We start from the raw sequence: 23,424 nt of genomic DNA, 5'->3' as shown, positions 1-23,424 counted from the left end.
ATGAATAGCACTACAAATTGAGAAGGAATTCTTTGTTAAACAGCATTAATGCTTTCACCTCGACAATTTTACACAAGAGAATATTCAGTTTGCTCTTTTAACAAATAAACTTAATTTCCCCTATAAAAGACCTTCCGGGAAAAAAAAAGTAGTTTCAGCCAGCAACATTTGACATTGCTAACTGTATTAAGAACTGTTGCACAACTCAGCTCACTGAACCCTGAAGCTTAGATAAATACTGCGGCCCTTTCAGATACAGACGAGCCCTGATAGGATCATCTCCAAATTGCGAATGTAGGATTGCACATTTTGCAACGCAAGTCAAAATAAAAGTCACACCAAATGACTCCCAGCAGAATGCCATCTTGAGTCACTTTTGCATGGCTCAATTAATTTTTTTTAAAAAGCTGAAAAATCAAATTCACATAACAATCCCTTTGAACCACTCAAAAAATGGCAATGAGATCATATATTGTTCAGTTAAAACATTTCTAAATGCATTTTGTTTTACAATTAAAGATGGAAAATAAGAGAATGGGTGAAATTTAGCAATGACTGGGGGAGGGATTCCATTGACACCAGTTTTAAAGAGCAGACACTGGAAAGGGATTCCTTTGGCTTGTACACCTCTTTCCAATGTTTTCACGATAAATGAATTAACCCACAGGAGTTCTGTAATGCAAATAATATAAACACTTTTAAAAATATAAAGTGAAATCCATGGAAATCTATGAGTAATCAATTGATAAAGTACTTTTAACTGTAGGATTCCTTTCTCCTTTTAAAAAAATTGTATGTTGGCCCACACTATGGCTGTACTCTTGTTGATTGACCTTTAACTCGGTTTCTCTTGCTTGTCTTTGGTATCAGGAGTGAGCATACCCTTAGTTACTTAACAATATCTTGGTGAAATGTTGTTTCCATCGAGTGCTGGGAATGGAAAGTTTTTTTTACTTGTTGTACCTGTTAACAACAGGTCCCATCCCGTCCCAGGCGCAGTTTGTATTATATACTTAGCAAAACTGCCTCTACACTGATCCAAAATATCCATCTTTAGTATTTTTTAAATGATTCTAAAGTTGAAAAAGTTTTCAAAACTCACCAAGGGGATTAGGTCTCCTCCTGATTGAAATGCTATATTCCCAGCATTGTGAAGGCTATGTGTAATTGCAGGATGTTATCCTAGCATATTCCTTTAACTCCAGTTTGAAAAGAGCGTTCTCCCCCACATTCCCCGCACCAATGTATTGTTTCTATTACCAAAACAAGCCACACTCATAACCTCACTGAATTGACAATTTAGAGCCAAATTATGGCAGGTATATCCTTTCTGAGGTAAGGAGACCAAGATTGTACACAATGCTCCAGGTGCAGTCTCACCGAGGCCCTATATAATTGCAGTAAGACATCTTTACTTCTGTACTCAAATCCTCTTGTAATAAAGGCCAACATACCATTTGCCTTCCTAATTGCTTGCTGCCCCTGCATGTTCGCTTTCAGTGACTCATGTACAAGGATACCCAAGTCCATTTGAACATCAACATTTCCCAATCTCTCTCTCCACTTAAATGCTCTGCATTTCTGTTTTTCCTACCAAATGGTATTGAGATAGAGGATCAGCCGTGATCGTATTGAATGGCGGAGCAGGCTCATAGGGCCGAATGGCCTACGCCTGCTCCTATTTTCTATGAGCACTTTTATGATGTGGATTCACAACCCCGAGGAAATGATTTTGAGACTTCCCAAATTTTAGAAAAGATCCTTGGGGGAAAAAAAGGCATTGTTGCCCTCATGTAGGACTAGATTCAAACCCAGGTTACAGATTTCAAAAGGACAAAATTTTAAACCACCACACATGTCCATATCAACCACTTGACAATTTAGAACAGCCAAACTAATGTTTTGCTGAAATTCTACTACACTCTTGTGAACAGTTTTGATGGTAGTCTCTTCAAAACACATGGACTGAAACTATCCCTAAACATCTTTATTCCAAGATGTGGACAGAGATGTTAAAAGATAACAAAGAGCCAGGAGTTTGAAGTTTGCCAGGAGAAAGTTCTTGCATTCAGACAATTTCAATACAAGATGTAAATACAGAAATTGGCAAACAGCCTCCTTAGGTGTCACAAGAAAATAGGAACAGGAGGAGACCATTGAGCCTGTTTTATACTTTTGCTAGTCTGAAGAAGGAAGCTTAATGTGCAAACGTTTCCAGCACAAAACACCTCAGATAGTTAACATAACAAAAAGGAATTTTTTTTAGACGGGGATGGCACAGCATTAAAAACAGAACACAAAATTCTGAGTTTGTCAGGCCACAAAGCCAGCATTCTACTCCCCCCGCCCCCGCCCCTTCAAAGGGTCATGCTCATCTCTAGTCGTGAGACAGCACAATACAGGATTTAGATGCGCATTTCAAAAAAGTCTGTCAGTGTTATTGATGCCACTGTCATATCAGCACTCACTAAAGAAGCTGAACGTGCCAAAATCTCTAGACTCTCAGATGCGAGGTTAGATGAATGATTTTATAAATATCACAGTACATTTGCACAGTACCATTTTCAAATATTTTCTTCATATACATGGACACGTGGTCTGGCAGCCACATGTGTAAAACTGATTGGATCTAGGACATTTAGAAGTCCCACTTAGTGGAGGTCATGCTAACCTGCTGCTTTGCTGACCCCAAAAATCACTTCATCGTTGCCCAACATCATGACCTCGAACAGTATTGTCCAATACATAAGTCACGAGCTACATATGGCTAATTGGGAATCCAGATGTGGCTAATGGCATTTCTGATTAGTAAATAGAGAGAGAAATATACACCGTCCTTAGGCATACGATCTCAATACTCATATTCGCGTGGCGTAAGCATGTGTACTTTAATCTTTTTGTGTTTGTGTTGATAAAATGATAAGGTGAAAAGCAAAGTGTGCAAGTGTTTTACTTCCTTGGTCATTGAATGGTGGTAGACGTTTGTTAAGTTAAAAAAAAATACGAGAAGGAAATTTACCTGCATTGTGTGAGTGTATTAAGGCGTTTTCTAGTAAAATAATGCATGTGGCTAATATGGTGCCGCCGTAGCCACACCTGTGGATGTTAGTGATTTCTATTGGACAACATTGACTTAAAAGCCTTGATACCTTGATATTAGCTTCTGCAATCTACAATAGATGTAACCTTTACATGAACAGCCAGAGAATAGTCGAGCAGGTCTGGAATCATAATTCTTCAAAGTATTCAGGATCTGGACGACTTTCTGGTCCATGTGGTGGTGAAAAGTGGGAGTAATATACTCTCCCTGGGTAAGCGGAGACAGAGAAAGAGCAGCCATTGTCTTTCCACCTTGCTGTTGTGTCAGCATCAAAAAAAATTGTTGTAATGTAAATGTTATATTACTGCAATGCCCGAGACCTTCTTCAAGATAGGGGTGCCGGTTAATTGATGGATGGGAAGGCGCACTTTCCTGACGTGCACTCCTTACGAGCGCCACTCCTCACTGGGAGTTCTGATCAGTGCAACAATAATACAGTATTGTTCTACAGCTGCCACGTAAATAGCAGCTTTAGGCGCCTATAATTTGATTCTCTGCTAAATTCAGCTAACAGCACAGAAATACTGGTGTGCAGATGCATTTATCGATGCGAATGTTTAATGTCAACACTCAGGTAAATTCATGTATCCCTGCTATTATGTTTGTTAATAAACCACATTCTACAGTCTCAAAAAAAACATTAAAATACTTTTTAGAGCAGTAAAATATGGAGCAAAATGTGCTGAGAGTATTTTATGTGTAACAAAATTAAGGCTTCAGCAAAGAATATTGTAACTGCGCACGGTTTTATTTGGATTAATTGTTTAATTATACATTACCTTCCAGTACCACTGAATGACCGGGTGGTTTGTACAGTAGCCATTCTTGTAGACCGTGTGCTGTCTCCAGTCATTGACATCCACATCTCCAAGACCACACATTAGCAACTAAAAGAAAAACAAATATTCACAAACATAATTGTCATGACTTAAGTGTGTTACAGAACATAGGCAATATATTCACATATACTTTGTCTATTAAAAAAATGCTAACAAGGTCAAGTTTCCAGTTCAGCTTTTCTACCTCAATGTAAAGTAATCATGATTTCTGCAGTCACCATTTTCAAAACTAAAATAATTTAAAAGTTAGTTACCTTTCCCTCCCAACTAATCATATTTATTATGAAAAACTATTCATTACCAGAAAATTCAGGACTGGAAAACAACACCAAATGTACCAGAGAGCAGAAAATATGCAAGTAGCAGATAGAAAAAAAAAATTTTACTTCAAAAAAGCCTAGAGGGGTTAAATTATTTTTGAAACAAACCAGAAATCTTTCCACAAACTACTGCCATGAAGAATGCAGTTACATCTTCACAGTTCAATAAGGAAGAACGTGCATTCATATTGTGGTGTTCATGACCTCAGGATGTCTCAAAGTGCTTCATAACCAATAAACTGCCTTTGAAGTTAGGCAGGCGAACAGTAGCCAATTCAATTGAGAACCAAGCTGAGCATAGAAAGTTGAGAGGAGAAATAAAAAAGGAGATAAGAGGGGCAAAGAGAGAGTGTAAGAATAGACTGGCAACTAACATAAAAGGGAATCCGAAAGTCTTCTATAGGCATATAAATAATAAACGCGTAGTAAGAGGAGGGGTGGGGCCGATTAGGGACCAAAAACGGGATATATGCATGGAGGCAGAGGAACTAGATGAGTACTTTTCATCTGTCTTTACCAAAGAAGATACAGCCAAAGCCACAGTAAAAGAGGTAGTTGAGATACTGTATGGGATAAAAATTGATAAAGAGGAGGTACTAGAAAGGCTGGCTGCACAGAAAGTAGATAAGTCACCAGGTCAGGATGGGATGCATCCGAGGTTGCCGAGGGAAGCAAGGGTGGAAATTGCGGAAGTACTGGCCACAATCTTCCAATCCTCCTTAGACACGGTGCCAGAGGACTGGAGAATTGACAGTGACCACCTCACAGTCCTCGTGGAGATGAAGTCCCACCTTCACACTGAGGACACCATCCAACATGTTGTGTAGCACTATCACCGTGCTAAATGGGATAGAATCAGGACAGATCTAGCAGCTCAAAACTGGGCATCCATGGGGAGCTGTGGGCCATCAGCAGCAGCAGAATTGTATTCCAGCACAATTTGTAACCTCATGGCCCGGCATATTCCTCACTCTACCATTACCAACAAGCCAGGGGATCAACCTGGTTCAATGAGGAATGTAGAAGGGCATGCCAGGAGCAGCATCAAGCGTACCTAAAAATGAGGTGCCAACCTGGTGAAGCTACAACTCAGGACTACATGCATGCTAAACAGTGGAAGCAACATGCTCTAGACAGAGCTAAGCGATTCCACAACTAACGGATCAGATCAAAGCTCTGCAGTCTTGCAAAATCCAGTCGTGAATAGTGGTGGATAGTTAAACAATTAACGGGAGGAGGAGGCTCTGTAAACATCCCCATCCTCAATGATGGCAGAGTCCAGCACATGAGTGCAAAAGACAAGGCTGAAGCGTTTGCAACCATCTTCAGCCAGAAGTGCCAAATGGATGATCCATCTCGGCCTCCTCCCGATATCCCCACCATCACAGAAGCCAGTCTTCAGCCAATTCGATTCACTCTACGTGATATCAAGAAATGGCTGAGTGTACTGGATACAGCAACGGCTATGGGCCCCGACAACATCCCAGCTGTAGTGCTAAAGACTTGTGCTCCAGAACTAGCCGCACCTCTAGCCAAGCTGTTCCAGTACAATTAAAACACTGGCATCTACCTGACAATGTGGAAAATTGTCCAGGTATGTCCTGTCCACAAAAAGCAGGACAAATCCAATCCAGCCAATTACCGCCCCATCAGTCTACTCTCAATCATCAGTAAGGTGATGGAAGGTGTCGTCGACAGTGCCATCAAGCGGCACTTACTCACCGATGCTCAGTTTGGGTTCCGCCAGGATCACTCGGCTCCAGACCTCATTACAGCCTTGGTCCAAACATGGACAAAAGAGCTGAATTCCAGAGGTGAGGTGAGAGTGACTGCCCTTGACATCAAGGCAGCATTTGACCAAGTGTGGCACCAAGGAGCCCTAGTACAATTGAAGTCAATGGGAATCAGGGGGAAATCTCTCCAGTGGCTGGAGTCATACCTAGCACAAAGGATGATGTTACTGGTTGTTGGAGGCCAATCATCTCAGCCCCAGGACATTGAGTTCCTCAGGGCAGTGTCCTAGGCCCAACAATCTTCAGCTGCTTCATCAATGACCTTCCCTCCATCACAAGGTCAGAAATGGGGATGGTCGCTGATGATTGCACAGTGTTCAGGTCCATTCGCAACCCCTCAGATAATGAAGCAGTCCGAGTCCGCATGCAGCAAGACCTGAACAACATCCAGGCTTGGGCTGATAAGTGGCAAGTAATATTCGCACCAGACAAGTGCCAGGCAATGACCATCTCCAACAAGAGAGAGTCTAACCACCTCCCCTTCACATTCAACAGCATTACCATCGCCGAATCCCCCACCATCAACATACTGGGGGTCGCCACTGACCAGAAACTTAACTGGACCAGCCACATAAATACTGTGGCAACAAGAGCAGGTCAGAGGCTGGGTATTCTGCAGCGAGTGTCTCACCTCTGACTCCCCAAAGCCTTTCCACCATCTACAAGGCACAAGTCAGGAGTGTGATGGAATAGACTCCACTTGCCTGGATGAGTGCAGCTCCAACAACACTCAAGAAGCTCGGCAACATCCAGGACAAAGCAGCCCGCTTGATTGGCACCCCATCCACCACCCTAAACATTCACTCCCTTCACCACTGGCGCACTGTGGATGCAGTGTGTACCATCCACAGGATGCACTGCAGCAACTCACTAAGGCTTCTTCGACAACACCTCCCAAACCCATGACCTCTACCACCTGGAAGGACAAGGGCAGCAGGCACATGGGAACACCACCTCCTGCCCGTTCCCCTCCTGCCCGTTCCCCTCCACACACCATCCCGACTTGGAAACATATAGCCGTTCCTTCATCGTTGCTGGGTCAAAATCCTGGAACTCCCTACCTAACAGCACTGTGGGAGAACCTTCACCACACGGACTGCAGCGGTTCAAGAAGGCGGCTCACCACCACCTTCTCAAGGGCAATTTGAGATGAGCAATAAATGCTGGCCTCACCAGCGACGCCCACATCCCATGAGCGAATAAAAAAAAAAATTTCAAATGTTACACCCTTGTTCAAAAAAGGATGTAAAGATAAACCCAGGAACTACAGGCCAGTCAGTTTAACCTCGGTGGTGGGGAATCTTTTAGAAACAATAATCCAGGACAAAATTAATAATCACTTGGACAAGTGTGGATTAATAAGGGAAAGCCAGCACGGATTTGGTGAAGGCAAATCGTGTCTGACTAACTTGATTGAGTTTTTTGATAAGGTAACAGAGAGGGTTGATGAGGGTAATGTGGTTGATGTGGTGTATAGGGACTTCCAAAAGGTGTTTGATAAAGTGCCACATAATAGGCTTGTCAATAAAACTGAAGCCCACAGAATAAAAAAGGCAGTGGCAATATGGGTACGAAATTGGCTAAGTAATAGGAAACAGAGGGTAGTGGTGAACGTCTGTTTTTCAGACTGGAGGTCTGCAGTGGTGTTCCCCAGGGGTCGGTACTGGGACCACTGCTTTTCTTGATATATATTAATGACATGGACTTGGGTGTACAGGGCACAATTTCAAAATTTGCAGATGAATCAAAACTTGGACATGTAGTAAACAGTGAGGAGGATAGTGATAGACTTCAAGAGGACATAGACAGGCTGGTGGAATGGGAGGACAAGTGGCAGATAAAATTTAACGCTGAGTAGTGTGAGGTGATACATTTTGGTAGGAAGAACGTGAGGAGACACAATATAAGCTGAAGGGTACAACTCTAAAGGGGGTGCAGGAACAGAGAGACCTGGGGGTATATGTACACAGGTCGTTGAAGGTGGCAGGACATGTTGAGAAAGCGGTTAAGAAAGCATACAGGATCCTTGGCATTATAATTAGAGATATAGAGTACAAAAGCGAGGATGTTATGTTGAACCTTTATAAAACACTGGTTCAGTCACAATTGGAGTATTGTGTCCAATTCTGGGCACTGCACTTTAGGAAGGATGTGAAGGCCTTAGAGAGGGTGCAGAAAAGATTTACTAGATGGTTCCAGGGATGAGGGACCTCAGTTACGTGGATATACTGGAAAAGCTGGGATTGTTCTCCTTGCAGTAGAGAAGGTTGAGAGGAGATTTGATAGAGGTGTTCAAAATCATGAAGGGTCTAGACAAAGGAAATAAAGAAAAACTGTTCCCACTGGCAGAAGGGTCACAAACCAGAGGACACACGTTTAAGGTGATTGGCAAAAGAACCAAAGGCAACATGAGTAAAAACTTTTTTTACGCAGCGAGTGGTTAGGATCTGGAATGCACTGCCTGAAAGGGTGGTGGAAGCAGGGTCAATTCTGCCTTTCAAAAAGGAATTAGATAGGTACCTGAAGGAGAAAATTTGCAGGGCTACGGGGAAAGAGCGGGGGAGTGGGACTAGCTGGATTGCTCTTGCAGATCCGGAGCAGGCTCGATGGACCGAATGGCGTCCTTCTGTGCCGTAACCATTCTATGACTAAAACTTTATAAATGGGCATTTTCCTGAAAATCATGAATACCTCATTTGCAAATTTTTAAAAATCCATAGAAACAGATTGTCTGGATGACCTGGAGAAACCAAAATTCTACTTGTGCTTTGTGCAGGTTTGAAGGGAAGGTGTTTGCTGGCTGAAACTGAAGACGACCCAACCCTGGGACTTCAAATCAACTCCTATCACCAGTATTACATCATCATTGTGAGCTCAATAGCAACATTTAATGAATGCAAGTACAAAAACAAATTTATGTTTCAATCGTGAACACGAATATGGACTAAGTTTGGCTACAGTCTACACTAAACGTGAAGCTGCTTAATTTGAATTATCTTGTCGATTCGAATTGGAACGATGCAAAGATGGCGCCTGTGCGTCATTTGAGCCACTGGATGATTAAATCTTTTTCAAGCAAATAACAATTCCAAATTGGCAGTAGACTGTATTTTAAAACTTCCAAACTGTTTGGGGTGGTGGGTGTTGGAGGTTGGGGAAGAAGTTCAAGGATATACTGGAGAGAAAGAGAGTGAAACACTAACCTCAAGTTCATTTTCATCAAATATTTTAATCAAGTCAATAGGAACGAGTTCCGTGAAGCCCTGCAAATGGATTTCAGTGAAAGAATAAAGTATAATCACTTGAGTACAAAAACATTATGAACACTATACCAAACAAGTAAATTTCAAATATATATATAATCCTATTGACAGCTACTATTAGTTGTTAAGGATATCTGGAGACCTGGATTATGTAAGTATTTGAGAATTCTTTTTCTTTTTCCGCTGACATCCTGACACAAATTACCATTCCCAGTGAAAACCGTAGGCTGCTAATTTGCCAATTTGGTATATAACTGGGGGTTAAGAGTTGCACAAAAGCAGTAGCAACGTTTTTTCTAATTTCTGGTGAGGAAGTGCCCGGCCTCTGCTTAGCAACCTTTACATCTGGCCACAAGAGTGATCAAAATTGTGAACTCCCATTCAACCACTCCATAACTACATTACATTGGCTCTTCAATGAGCTTCACCACTGTTCTGCTCTGGATAAAGAAATATTTATAGATGTTGTTACACATCAGCAGTACTCACTAACGATTCGTCCAGTTTACTCCAAACATAAATCTATCTACTTTATTTATCTACAACAACGTTCCAAGAGCTGGCACACTCCGGATGACACAGGGACCACAGGCCCACATTACTGCATAATCATTGTGCTGAAACTAAAATACATATCAGCTGTCTTCAAAGATAAGTCAATGTTATGCTCCATGCTGTTTGCACAATGTGAAATATTTGATGGAAAGTGCACTGAGCACCACCTTGTGGTATCTGTAAACCACTTTTCCCTAGTGGTTGTTAATATTTAAACAAACGGCACAATTATTCACATAACTCTAAAGCCTGGATTCATTTACATGCCAAAAAATATTTTTGCAGGGAAACATAAAAAGTCCATGGGAGGCAAAATATAAAATTTCATTCAACAGACATTCTGTGGAAAGCGATGTCCTTGAAGTACAAAAATACACAAATAGAAACCCCGGAGAGCACATTTCATTCTACAGATAACAGCTTACAAGTTATGAATAAACTAACAGTTGTTGGCACATAAAACAGACAGTTCTAGATGAATATTCAGTTCTACATCACAAAAAACAACCCATTACCTCCATGAAGGCGTTCATCTGCTTCTGCACCCGATTTACAAACCTCCACTGGATGACTAAGCTGCGTGTGGGGAAACAAAGTAAAATAAAAGAGAAACCCAGAGGGCAAGTCAGAATACTCAATAACTTTATTCCCTCCTCAGCTTTTTAATAATTCAGCAGGTCAAGGGAAAATTAGTGTCTTCCTGGGCCAGCCGATTGCTTAGTTTTGAGTTTACATCCTGTGATACGGAAATAAACACTGAACTAGTGCAGAGAGGGGCCACAATGCTGATTTCCTGTGTTAGAGAACTGAACTATGATGAATGGTTAGAAATTGTTGGACTTTTCAACTTTAAAGGAAGGCAAATGAGTGGAGATTTTATAGTGATATATAAGATACTAAGTGAAATAGAAAAAGCTAATTTTGAGCATTATTTCAAGGTAAACTACAACTGCTGAACAAAGGGACATAGATACAAACTGGTAAAAGGCAATTTTAGGACTTCCAAGCATAACTAATATCTTCAATGGTGCACAAAGTAGCGTAGTGAAGGAAACAAAATTCTGGTATCATTCAAGTGATAGTTAGATACTGCATGGAAGGATCAGCTAGCTGGGCCAAATGCCCTTCATAATTTTTGTGTCTAATGATATCATAATAATGCTTCCCAAACAGCAGTAAAACTTTCATTATTGTAATAGACAGCCTAAACGATTACATTAAACAGACAATTTCTATTATATCCTTTTATGATTTTAAAATTAGTTATTGCAATTAGCAAAATTGGGCACACAGGCTCTAATTGCAGCAGGGCACATTTTGCGAAGAAGAAAAATCCCACAGTTTTGTGGGCCAGCACAAACCTCATTAAACCTTCTGTTGGTATGGGACATTGATGACCTGCAAATTCTGGCTCCAATCAAAACTCCATACATACTTTTTATTTTAATTTGTTTTTCCAAAATAATTACCATAACAGTCAAAGGACTACTTCACGTAAGAAAAACAATTTTAAAAAACTTAATTTGAGAAAAACTGTGTATTTGGCAGAAGGGCACAAAGATGACAATGGGACGGATTTTGCTGCAAAAGTAATGGTAAGGCTAACAGCATTATTTATGTGCAAGTTAGAAAGTTGCTTCCGTTGACCGCACACGTGCAGTTAAAAGTGGAAATCCAAAAGTTGCTCTCCAAGGGGCGATGCTCCTCCAAAAGCTGCGCAGAAACGGCATCTTGTTGTCTAGCTCCCTGTTCAAATGTACTGATGTTCCTGTACTGGCGTAGCAGATACGGACTAAACTTGGCAACTAACGTCAAGTCATTTCAAATCTAAATACCATTTTAACAGGCACTGAAAATTAACTTTTACAAGTGTGGAGTCTCATTCCATCAGATATTATTTATTGTTGCACATTTAAAATAAAATTTAAATAATTTATTTTTATGTTTTCTTTGTCTCTTTTATCTCTGTCTCTTAATCCAATCTTTCTTTTCCAGTCTATTTCACTTCTTGTACCTGATTTGGCATTGAATTCACTATTCTAAATTGCACTTCCTGGTTCTGACAGCGCTGTTATTAATGATGCTTCAACCTGATTAAGGAGATACACAGTTGCTTGCCCTGTTCACAGGTCCCAGATGCCCTGTAGAGGGCAGCGTGCTTTTTGGATTTCTAATTTTCAGGAACTTGCTTTGCAAAAGCGAGTAGAAAGTCTATGGGCAAGTGCAAGTCCAATGACCGGCTAGCGCCCTTCGTTCACAGCAAAATCTGGCCCATTGAAAAGGGGGAAAACATTTAAATGAAATAAATATTCACTTACTCTATATATTCCCTTTTGTTTTCATTGGTAACCACCATTTCTGAACCACTGGCTTTCAGATCCACTTGATAGGTCTACAAAAGACAAACCAAATTAGTAAAGCTGCACAAGAGAGTCCAGCAAAATGAAGAAACTCAAAAATAAAAAACAGTAATCTGTGATTACTGCAGTTCAGACTTCATGAAACATTTGATACATTCCATTTATTTTAAAGAAATGAATACTTAAAAGTATTAATCATCCAAGGAGGTGGCTTTTGGTACGCAGCACGGGTACAGTGGTCATTGTAGGTTATCTCTTAGTACAGCAGCAGGTGTTCAACGTGAGCAAAGGTGACTCATACAGTTGTATCAATCAGAGAGCAAACTACCCAAGTCAGCAAGTGCAACACAAGTCAGCTACCTTGTCATGATGAGGCTCAGACAGAGGCTATGACTTGGGGTGCACCACCTGAGCCGCGAAGACTGCAGGAGTTGGTGCCAAGCAGATGGTTGTCCATCAGTGGCAATGAAGATCACCACTGCCCTATTATGCCAAAAGGCCATTGCAGGAACCCATCTGGTACATCATAGGAGTTAGAGGCTTTTCCGTACATTGGTCCATTTAGGAGATATTCATGACAATTCTTTAAAATTTGAAAAAAAAATGTATTGAACCAACACAAGATTACTTGTTTCAATTTTGGTGAATTGATGTTACTGGAGTTCTCAACGGCTCAATTTACATGGTTTATTTATAAATGTCAGCAGGATGATTAGCTTGAAAGATTGATAGGGTAGATAGAGAGAAACTATTTCCGCTGGTTGGGCAGTCTAGGACTAGGGGACATAGCCTAAAAATTGGAGCCACGACTTTCAGGAGTGAAGTTAGGAAACACTTATACACACAAAGGGTGGTAGAAGTTTGGAACTCTCTTCCGCAAATCACAATTGATACTCGCTCAATTGTTAATATTAAATTCGAGATTGAAAGATTTTTGTTAACCAAAGGTATTAAGGCATATGGGGCTAAGGCAGGTACATATCATATCCCAGTCGGTACAGCACAGGAGGACGCCATTCTGCCCATCATGCTGGCTCTTTGACAGAGCTATCCATTTAGTCACATTCCCCTGCTCTTTCTGCATAACCCTGTAATTTTTTTCCCTTCAAGTATTTATCCAATTCCTTTTTGAAAGTTACTATTGAATCTGCTTTCAACACCCTTTCAGGCAGTGCTTTCTAGATCTTTACAACTCGTTGCAACCCCTCAGATAATGGAGCAGTCCGTGTCTGCATGCAGCAAGACCTGGACAACATCCAGGCATGGGCTGAGAAGCAGCAAGTAACATTCGTGCCAGACAAGTGCCAGGCAATGACCATCTCCAACGAGAGAGAGAATCTAACCACCTCCACTTGACATTCAACGGCATTACCATCGCCGAATCCCCCACCATCAATATCCTGGGGGTCACCTTTGACCAGAAACTTAACTGGACCAGCCACATAAATGGCTACAAGAGCAGGTCAGAGGCTGGGTATTCTGCAGTGAGTGACTCACCTCCTGACTCTCCAAAGCCTTTCCACCATCTACAAGGCACAAATCAGAAGTGTGATGGAATACTCTCCACTTGCCTGGATTAGTGCAGCTCCAACAACACTCAAGAAGCTCGACACCATCCAGGACAAAGTAGCCCGCTTGATTGGTACCCCATCCACCACCCTAAACATTCACTCCCTTCATCACTGGCGCACCATGGCTGCAGTGTGTACCATCCACAGGATGCAATGTAGCAACTCGCCAAGGCTTCTTTGACAGCACCTCCCAAACCCACAACCTCTACCATCTAGAAGGACAAGGGCAGCAGGCATATGGGAACAACACCACTTGCATGTTCCCCTCCAAGTCACACTCCATCCCGACTTGGAAATATATCGGCGTTCCTTCATCGTCGCTGGGTCAAAATCCTGGAACTCCCTTCCAAACAGCACTGTGGGAGAACCTTCACTACACGGACTGCAGCGGTTCAAGAAGGCGGCTCACCACCACTTTCTCAACGGCAATTAGGGATGGGCAATAAATGCTGGCTGTGCCAGCGACACCCACATTCCATGAACGAATAAAAAAAAACAATGGAGATAAGTCACAAATCAGCCATGATCTCACGGAATGGCAGAACAGGCTCGAGGAGCTAAATGGCCTATTGCTGACCCTATGCTCCTATGATTGCACCCTTGAAATCTGTTAAGAGGTTAGAACTCTACATACCTGCCCAAAATTTTCTTCATCTATACAAAATCTGAGATCCAGCTCAGTGGGGTCATTTTCAAGAATCCATCTTAAAGAATTGAAATATTCGCCATCCTAAAACAGGGCAACAAGAATTGAAAGGATTTATGGAGTGTGCAAAGGACAAAAAACAAACTGTATGCAGTGACAGTCTGGTTCTACCGATTACTTGGATGTTCCAGCCCCAAGTACAACAATATTTTTAAAAGTAAATGCACAGCAAAAACACATGGCTCAGTAAACAGCATTGCCTTCAGTAATCAGTGTATGAGAAGCAAAATTAGAAATAATGCAGTAAAATAAAACAAATACAAGAAATAAACCACTAAAAGTCTTAATGATCTGAAAGCATATGTGCATTGATGGGGTTTTACTACAAAAAAAAGAGAAAGATGAATAGGAAATCAATGGCTGAATTTATACAAGCAAAACAATATATTTATTTTCAGTAACACATCATTCATTACTGATGTCCTTACACTGCTGTTTTGTATAAATTTTGTAAAACTCTTCTCTCTTGTCATGCCATGTTAAGTTGCGCATCAAAATATGGGCAGATAAAAAGAGCTATAGCACAACTGAAAAAGGGTTGTTCACAAAATAAAGTGTGACTAAGATCTACAGAATGCTGATGTGACTTAGGATGCCACTCAAACCCCTTTTAGTTCACTATATCCTCTTAACAGTCAAGCTCCCTCTATGATGTTTTGTACATATAGCAGCTGAGAGAATACTTCATTCCTCATGCAGACAGATCTTGTTCAATACTGTTAAGTTTTGTTGAAAATACTTTCAGAAATATTACTATCAAAAAGTACCTACAACAGGTTGCAGTCCTAAAATTGTTCCACCCAGGTTGTACATAAAAGTTTGTCTAAAATTGAATTAATCAGCATACTTTATAACGTGTTGTAACTGTGGGCAATGCAGTGAGATAGCACATTGCTATGTATCCATGCAGCATGGGGAGAAAATGAGCAGTGGCCATGTATCACAGAGATAAAGAGAGAGAGAGAGAGAGAGAGAGAGATATAAAGAGAGAGAGAGAGAGATAGAGAGAGAGAGATAGAGATAAAGAGAGAGAGAGAAAAAAAAGTCAGAGGAAATGTCATCCCAATACACACTGAGTTTCCAACCAGTTTCAGAGTGGAAATGACAGAAATGTGGAGGTAGATTGGCAACGAAAAGAGGAAGGGCAGAAAACAAAAAAAAAGTTGTACCCTCAAAAAGTAAAATGTCGCAGCCATTGCTGACTCAGCTTTACTCTTCAGGGGCTTGTGGATGGGATAGTGACTGATTTCTTATGATTGTCTAATGGATGATATGCAGTAGCTTGTAAAGTTGCTTTTGTACTCACCACTGACTCCATATCTTTCAGCGTGATGGATTTTCCCAACATCATCTTGTAAAATGGTCTGATAAAGAAGCCTGAAATTAAAGCAAAATGAATGAACTGAACATAAACTTAAAAGGTCGTTGGACCACAATATTAGTCAGATGCTAACAGGAGTCGCCGCCTGGAGCAAAAGCTGCTAATGTTCAATTTTGTGATTTTCGTTGACAGTGAAAACGACGTTAATATTCAAGCTTTACGGCTGTGGCAGAAACTTGGAAAAGCGACTCCTTTACCCCAATCTCCAGATAGTGGTCTGACATGTTGGAACAGTGTGTTTAGAACACATTTTCCCGTGGCCTCAAATCGAAGAATTCTCACATCATATATCCTTTGATGATTACTTATATGCTCGCAATCATAATTGCTTTTATTATTTTATTTACAAGCTTTCATAAAATATGAAATCAGAAGACTGCTAGTTAAATATCATAAGCAGCCAGTTGGACACGGATACCATTAGACCCTGCTACCCTGCCAGCTTTTATTGATATCTGCTAGCTATTACTCTTTTATACTTTCCTTCACACATTCCAACAATTTAACACATTATCTAACAATAAACCAAAATAAAGTCTGATTCATACAAACTCAATGGATAAAATTGAAGAATTAGTTAAAAAGAAACAATCCACCTCATACAAAAAAAATTAAAACTCAACACATCACATCTGCACCCAATGGTGGACAGGTTGCAGCGGGGAGCAGGGGAGAATGATCCCTAGTGGGGAACAAGATAGCGATGAACAAAAGACTATTGATTAAAATGGATAGGGTTCCGCAGCAACTTATCCAATGAAGCAGTAAATCATACATAGCCAAATACAATACAATATTTAAAAAAACATTATATGCAGACTGCCCTTTGTTGATTGCTCCCTCATAAGCAGCCATGTGCCCTGGCTGAGGATGCGGAGGTGCTCAGGGATTTAATGGCTGTAAAACCACGAATGGATACCATCAACAGGTGAATCTATATTCCTTTTCAATTGCAATAAAATTAATCAGGTAGACTGAGACTTTTTTCCCTGGAGAGTAGGAGGTTTAGGGGTGATCTTATAGAAGTCTATAAAATAATGAGGGGCATAGATAAGGTAGATAGTCAAAATCTTTTCCCAAAGGTAGGGGAGTCTATAACGAGGGGACATTGATTTTAGGTGAGTGGGGAGAGATACAAAAGGGTCCAGAGGGGCAATTTTTTCACTCAAAGGGTGGTGTGTGCCTGAAACGAGCTGCCAGAGGCAGTAGTAGAGGCGGGTACAATTTTGTCTTTTAAAAAGCATTTGGACAGTTACATGGGTAAGATGGGTAGAGAGGGATATGGGCCAAATGCAGGCAATTGGGACTAGCTTAGTGGTATAAACTGGGCGACATGGACATGTTGGGCCGAAGGGCCTGTTTCCATGTTGTAAACTTCTATGATTCTGGGTTTTCCTTTATTGGATGAAAGTTGTTGTCTCCATTGATTTATTTGCATATGTTCCAGGTCAAAGTGCATTTCTTGCTGACAGTGTTACTAAATTAGCCATTACAGTTTCATATTATTTTAAAAATGCATTTAATTTGTTTTCTATACATATCTGAATATCTGAACCATTCATCTCAAAACATAGAACTCAGCTCAGCAGTTCTGCAGTCAACTTGTTTGTCATTTTAATGCTTATATTTGAAGGGCCATTGTTCCTTATTGAGGGCGTTTTCAAGCAGACTAAGCACCTGGAACAACCTGTTTAGCATTCTCTATTTTAGTGGCACCACGTTAGCCACAAGGAAATGTATGTGTTGCAGCAAAAATGATACCTAATGCAAGATGAGCTTTGGTGATGCAGCTGAAGTAAGTTGGTGCTAAATTGCTCATATATTATATTTCTTTGTTGAAATACGTATGATTGGTGATGTGAAAGACACAACAGGAAAAACTTTTCCAACAACTTTGCGACAATGTTTCTATAAATCTCGGTTCAAACAAACAAAATGCAATTAGTTTGTCCAATGCACGAACGGCTGTGTTTTAACTTTGAAAACAAACTGAGTAATAGATGAAGAGGAGTGACTCACGTCACAAACAAGAGACAAAAAGGATTCTTTTCCATTTCCAAATTCTGTTAGATTTAGAGCACCAGCCTCCTGGTTTTGTGAATCATTGCCCTTTTGTGATTCAAAACTACATTTCTTTAAATGTTTAAGCTAGTCAAATGACATAGTAATTTAGCAATTCAGATCAACCTGCTTTTACTTGTAAGCACTGCTCCATAATCAAAACCTCTAACTTACCATCGAGTAGCTTCCCATGGTGCACTGCCATTCCAGCCACTCGCCCAATGAACTTGAAGTAAGAAAGATGATCTTCGTTGCAAAGACCAGAGTTTGGGTTGATCTGAAGTGTGTAATTATCCCTGTTTGAAAAATATTTTAAAAAGCTGAAATTTAAAATACTGAAGAAAATAGTTATGAACTATATAGTAAGGGTTATTTGGACAAATGAAAGACTGAACCGTTGAGACATTCTGCATTTAAATGCACCAGTTTCAGGCAAGTCTCAAGTGATTTGAATTTCAGACCTGCAAGCTTCACTTTAGCCTGGTTAGGACAAAGAATAATTTATGATTAAATAGCTATAACATAGATATTCATGTCGAGAGACCAGAAGAAATGAAAAATTGTGTCCCTTTACAAATCAAGTTAATTAATGGTATTTGTTGGTAATAGAAAACATTCTTAAATATTCAGGTAACAAAAAAAGGTATTAAGAAAGATAAAATTACACTTATATAGCACCTCATTATGTCTTCAGGATGCTCTAATAGTTTACTTTTTAACTGCAGTCACTACTCTTTTTTGAACTTTTTGAAGCCTGAGAGCTTCAATATCCACCTCAGTAGTGAGACTGTGCCTCTGTTTAATCTGAAAAATGGCAGCGCCATCAATGCAGAAGTCCCTTAGGACTGTATCATTCTAAATTATATGATCAAGATTATAGTAGGGTTTGAACTCTGAACCTTCTGACAGAGATAACAGTACCACAAATGAAGCCAATTGATCGCCAAAGGCGTTGGAGAGGAATTTCCCAGATTTGTTTCCTCCAAATTGGCCAGGGCTTTTGTCTGGTTTTTCACCTCTCCCAGGAGATCGCACGGCGTGGAATGGGGAGCGTATATATTGTGATACATAGGTATCACGATTGTGTGGGACAAGCTGGATGGACCAGAGGGTCTTTTCCTGTCCGTCTTTGTTCGTATGGTCATATGACATTCAAGTTTATGGAGTCTTTATATAAGCCTGTATAGTTATAATAGTGACGCCTACTCATTGGATTTTTTTTTTTAAAAACTGTTCAGTATCTCTCTACTTCTGCTCAGAATTTCATCAAACAAAGAAACTTTAAACATTAACGCAAGAATGATTCAAGCAAGTTTGGGCACTTAACTGAATTATACCAGCAGATACTTGATCCCTTGAGTAAAGAAGATTAAGGTATTTAAGATGATTAAAGGAGTTAATAGGGTTGATGGAGAGAAACTATTTCCTCTGTTGGGAGAGTCCAGAACAAGGGGGCATACCCTTAAAATTAAAACTAGGATATTCAGGGGTAATGTCAGAAAGCACTTCCTCACACAAAGGGTCGTGGAAATCTGGAAAACTCTCCCCCAAAAAGCTGTTGAGGCGAGGTCAATTGAAAATTTCAAAACTGAGATTGATAGATTTTTGTTAGGCAAGGGTGTTAGGAGTTACAGAACCAAGGCAGATAGATGGAGTCAAGATATAGGTCAGCCATGATCTAATTGAATGGGAGAACAGACTCGAGGGGCTGAATGGTCGACTCCTGAATGTTCCCACATGAAGTCCAAGGTGTCTGTTACTTATAGAAATATTGATACAATATGTATCAATAGTAAATATTAATGTAGATGAAACATTGCATACTTACGTGGCTGAATATTCAAAGAGCCCGTAGTAAGGATTGAACATTTCTTTAGACAAAAGGAAGAACCACTCTCTTGCTACGCCTCCATAATCAAGTCCTTTCTCTGACTCAAATTCTATCCAAAGTCTAGCCTTTAGCACATCTGGTCGCTTTAAGGACATAATTCGTCTGTAAGACTCCTCCAGAATGTTGCCTCTGTGCAGCTTCATTTCAAATCTATTGGGTATGTCAGCCTGGAATAAAAATAGAACCAAAAATGATTGATACAACTCAGTCCACCAAAACCCACATTTCATTATCATTTGCAAAGACATATTGAGCGTGGAAAAAAAATCTGAAAAGTCATAAATTCCTAAAATTAAAGAATCTACACATCATTGCTGCACACATAAATTATAGAAACAGCATTTGATGAGGTCTATAGTGTGCAGAAAAGCATCCATGATATAATCTGATATATTCCATTCCAATTTTATTTAACAATGTTTCAGCCAACCAAAATCAGACAAGCTCACTTACTGGCATCAGGTAGAGAGACCCTTCACAAAGCACACCCACCAGCTACATCATGATCATAACACTGCCAGGTCTACTTACAGTCCAATTGTTTTTTAAAAATGTTTTTGGTGATTTTCTTTTCATCAAATGCAGGGATCACCAGGGAATGGAACTTTTTCACTTTGAGCACATACGATCAGTATCAAGAGCAGTAAATAAAGTAAAAATTACCATGGCTTTGCCCCAACAATGCCCCTTAACAGTAATCTTGAAAGGATACGATCTATTGCACTGGTACAATTTTTTCCCAAACAGATACTTTTATGCCCCTGTAAATTAGGTTTCCAATTTTAGATTAGTTGTTATACGAGCAAGAGTGTGACAATTCGAAACCAGTGTTCATTTGCCATGTTGCTTCCACGTCTACAAAATTCTAATCTTTCCAGGAAACACACCTTCACTCTTAATAGTGGAAGGAAAATGAGGAAAGCAGCAGAAAAAAATTGAAACAGGAAACATTTGTCTTACACAGGAAATCTTAAAGCAATCTAGGAACACTGAAGCTGTAATGCATTTCGAAATATAGGATTCAAATTTTCCTGTGTAAATACCATTGAGGAAAAACCAAAAACATTGGGAAACATAACTTTTTGCCACAACTTTTCTCGGTGTATTTGTACTTTAGCATATACCAGCAAATATAGAACAAAAGCACAGGATATGGAAGCTTAAACCTTTAAGATGGGCAACTTCAAAATATTGGTGTCAGCTGGTACATTTTATGTTAATTACACCAGTTTAATGTATTGAACTGCTGACTTATTTGAAGAAAAACAGGACATCCCATCAGTTAACTTATATAGCCACACAATCAACTTCAATAGCAATGCAAAGGAGAGAAACACACAACGACGCAGCATTGGGATATTTCGCTAATTAGCTTTTCCACAAGATGTTTCCTGTTGTCAGTCCACGCTAAACATGTATTTTCACTATGGCCTGATAAACAAAGTGGATGTCTTGAGCTTTGCAATACAGTGTCCCTCAAACTATTCATAACACTACGTATGGTGTACTTACAGGCTTCTTCAGTTTTTTCCGGAAGTAATCATACTTCTGCTTAAATTCTCTGGAATACGGTACAGCCTGTTAGAGAACACAGATTTATTTACAAAACTAAAATAACACTTGTGTTTCTTTAGTTTAAATACTGGAAAGATGCATCAGCTGACGTCACACTGATATTCCCCATTGCCTGAAAACATCAGGCAGCCTTACTGGCCAGGACGGTGACAATAGACTTGTTATTGACTTATTTTTAAACTCTCCTCTCATATTTGTGACGAAAATAAATTTACACACACAAATATACGCTCGCTGGATGTAACATGTTAGGGTGGCCTTTTCAACCACTGCTGCCACTGGAGGGCAGTGCACCATCAGGCTACTAGTTGCAATTGTTACATTTTCTCAATGAAATTCATGCAAAAACAGGTAATGGATGAATTAGTTATCACTCTTTTTCTTATACAACCCTCTCCTTCTTCCTCATTAATCAAGAATGAAGAGACAATCTTAAAATTAGAGCCAGTCCATTGAGGAAGGAAGCCAGCAAGCACTTTTCACACAAAGGGCAGTAGATATCTGGAATTCTCTCCCCCAAAAGGCTGTGGATGCTGGGTCAATTAGAGCTTTTAAGACTGAGATCAATGTAGTGTTTTGTTAGGTAAGGGTATCAAGGAATATGAAGCTAATGCAGGTAAACAGAGTTGAGGTACAGATCAGCCGTGATCTAATTGATGGCTGAATGGCCTACTCCTGTTCCTATGCTCCTATTAATGTCAAAATCTGCTCCCATTTCCAAAATGCTTGGTCTATAATTGGCACAAAGAAAATTTGAAGGATTTTGACTTTTTTTGGTAAATTAAATAAAAAGTAGAAATTAGCTTAATCAACCTCTGGGTTTTTATACAAAGCTAATCTTGTCACAGTTGATAAAGGATTGCATACTATATAATTAGACTGTACTTCCAAAACGATTAAGGATTCACATCAGATTATTTATACCTTCTTTTATTTTTAATAAAGGCATCACATCTTCCCTCAATCCAATTTTCTCCTGGGAAACTGGTTGCTCGAGCTTTTCTTCATAACTTAGTATCCGCAAAGGCCGGAACTATCCTTCACCTCCCTAATGCATCTATGTCCTTTGAGGCAGGACTACTAAATCTCCATGCCAGAATTGGCCTCATCACTGATCTGCACAATGTAACATAACTTATTTCGAATTGCAAGACAATATCATCCAGATGCATACTTGTAGCCAATGTACTGGAGCTGGGAATTCATTCCAGTTCAAATTGTAACATCGATATATTATATCTTGATCAAGAGAAAGCTCAGCTCACTCTGAGGTTCAAGAGGTCCACCATCGCCGAGCCCCGCTCTGTGAACATCTTGGGGGTCATCAATAATCAGGAGCTTAACTGGACCAGCCACATCAACACGAGTTATATTAGGAAAAAGAGGGTGGTCAGGAGCAGTGTTGGCCCCTTAAAAACTGAAAGTGGGGATATTGTCATTGACAATGGGGAAATGGCGGACATGTTGAACAATTACTTTGCGTCAGTATTTACAGTAGAAAAAGAGGATAGCATGCCGGAAATCCCAAGAAAACTAATACTGAATCGGGGACAGGGACTCGATAAAATTAACATAAGTAAAGCAACAGTAATGAAGAAAATAATAGCACTAAAGAGTGGCAAATCCCCAGGACCACATGGTTTCCATCCCAGGGTTTTAAAGGAAGTAGGTGAGCTCATTGCGGATGCCCTAACTATAATCTTTCAAAGTTCTCTAGATTAAGGAACTGTCCCTCGAGATTGGAAAATTGTACATGTCACTCCGCTTTTTAAGAAAGGAGAGACGGGGAAATGGGGGAATTATAGACCAGTTAGCCTAACATCTGTTGTGGGGAAATTGCTGGAGTCTATAATTAAGGATAGGGTGACTGAACACCTCGAGAATTTTCAGTTCATCAGAGAGAGCCAGCATGGATTTGTGAAAGGTAGGTCGTGCCTGACAAATCTGATTGAATTTTTTGAAAAGATGACTAAAGTAGTGGACAGGGGAATGTCAATGGATGTTATTTA

General features: G+C 40.1%; 1 protein-coding gene across 16 annotated transcripts in view; it reads right to left on the bottom strand.

Moving 5' to 3' along the window:
- The window catches only part of nedd4l (NEDD4 like E3 ubiquitin protein ligase), a 412,625-nt gene that overhangs the window by 14,415 nt on the left and 374,786 nt on the right, over positions 1–23,424 (bottom strand). For all 16 annotated transcript variants that reach the window (XR_010962841.1, XR_010962842.1, XM_067983943.1 and 13 more), the window contains 9 exons: positions 21,353–21,418; positions 19,778–20,007; positions 18,124–18,245; positions 15,814–15,884; positions 14,436–14,531; positions 12,189–12,262; positions 10,386–10,446; positions 9,256–9,315; positions 3,880–3,987 (listed from right to left, as the gene is read on the bottom strand). Coding sequence is in view for 14 of the 16 variants with exons in the window: in XM_067983943.1 (XP_067840044.1) it covers positions 3,880–3,987; positions 9,256–9,315; positions 10,386–10,446; positions 12,189–12,262; positions 14,436–14,531; positions 15,814–15,884; positions 18,124–18,245; positions 19,778–20,007; positions 21,353–21,418 (888 nt within the window). In the remaining 2 variants the exon portion in view is untranslated. The remainder of the gene's footprint in view (positions 1–3,879; positions 3,988–9,255; positions 9,316–10,385; positions 10,447–12,188; positions 12,263–14,435; positions 14,532–15,813; positions 15,885–18,123; positions 18,246–19,777; positions 20,008–21,352; positions 21,419–23,424) is intronic.

This window comes from Heptranchias perlo, chromosome 1 (genome assembly GCF_035084215.1).
Source record: "Heptranchias perlo isolate sHepPer1 chromosome 1, sHepPer1.hap1, whole genome shotgun sequence".
Classification (NCBI taxonomy): domain Eukaryota; kingdom Metazoa; phylum Chordata; class Chondrichthyes; order Hexanchiformes; family Hexanchidae; genus Heptranchias; species Heptranchias perlo.
Note: the sequence above shows the minus strand (reverse complement) of the source record. Positions and strands in the feature narration are given on the sequence as shown.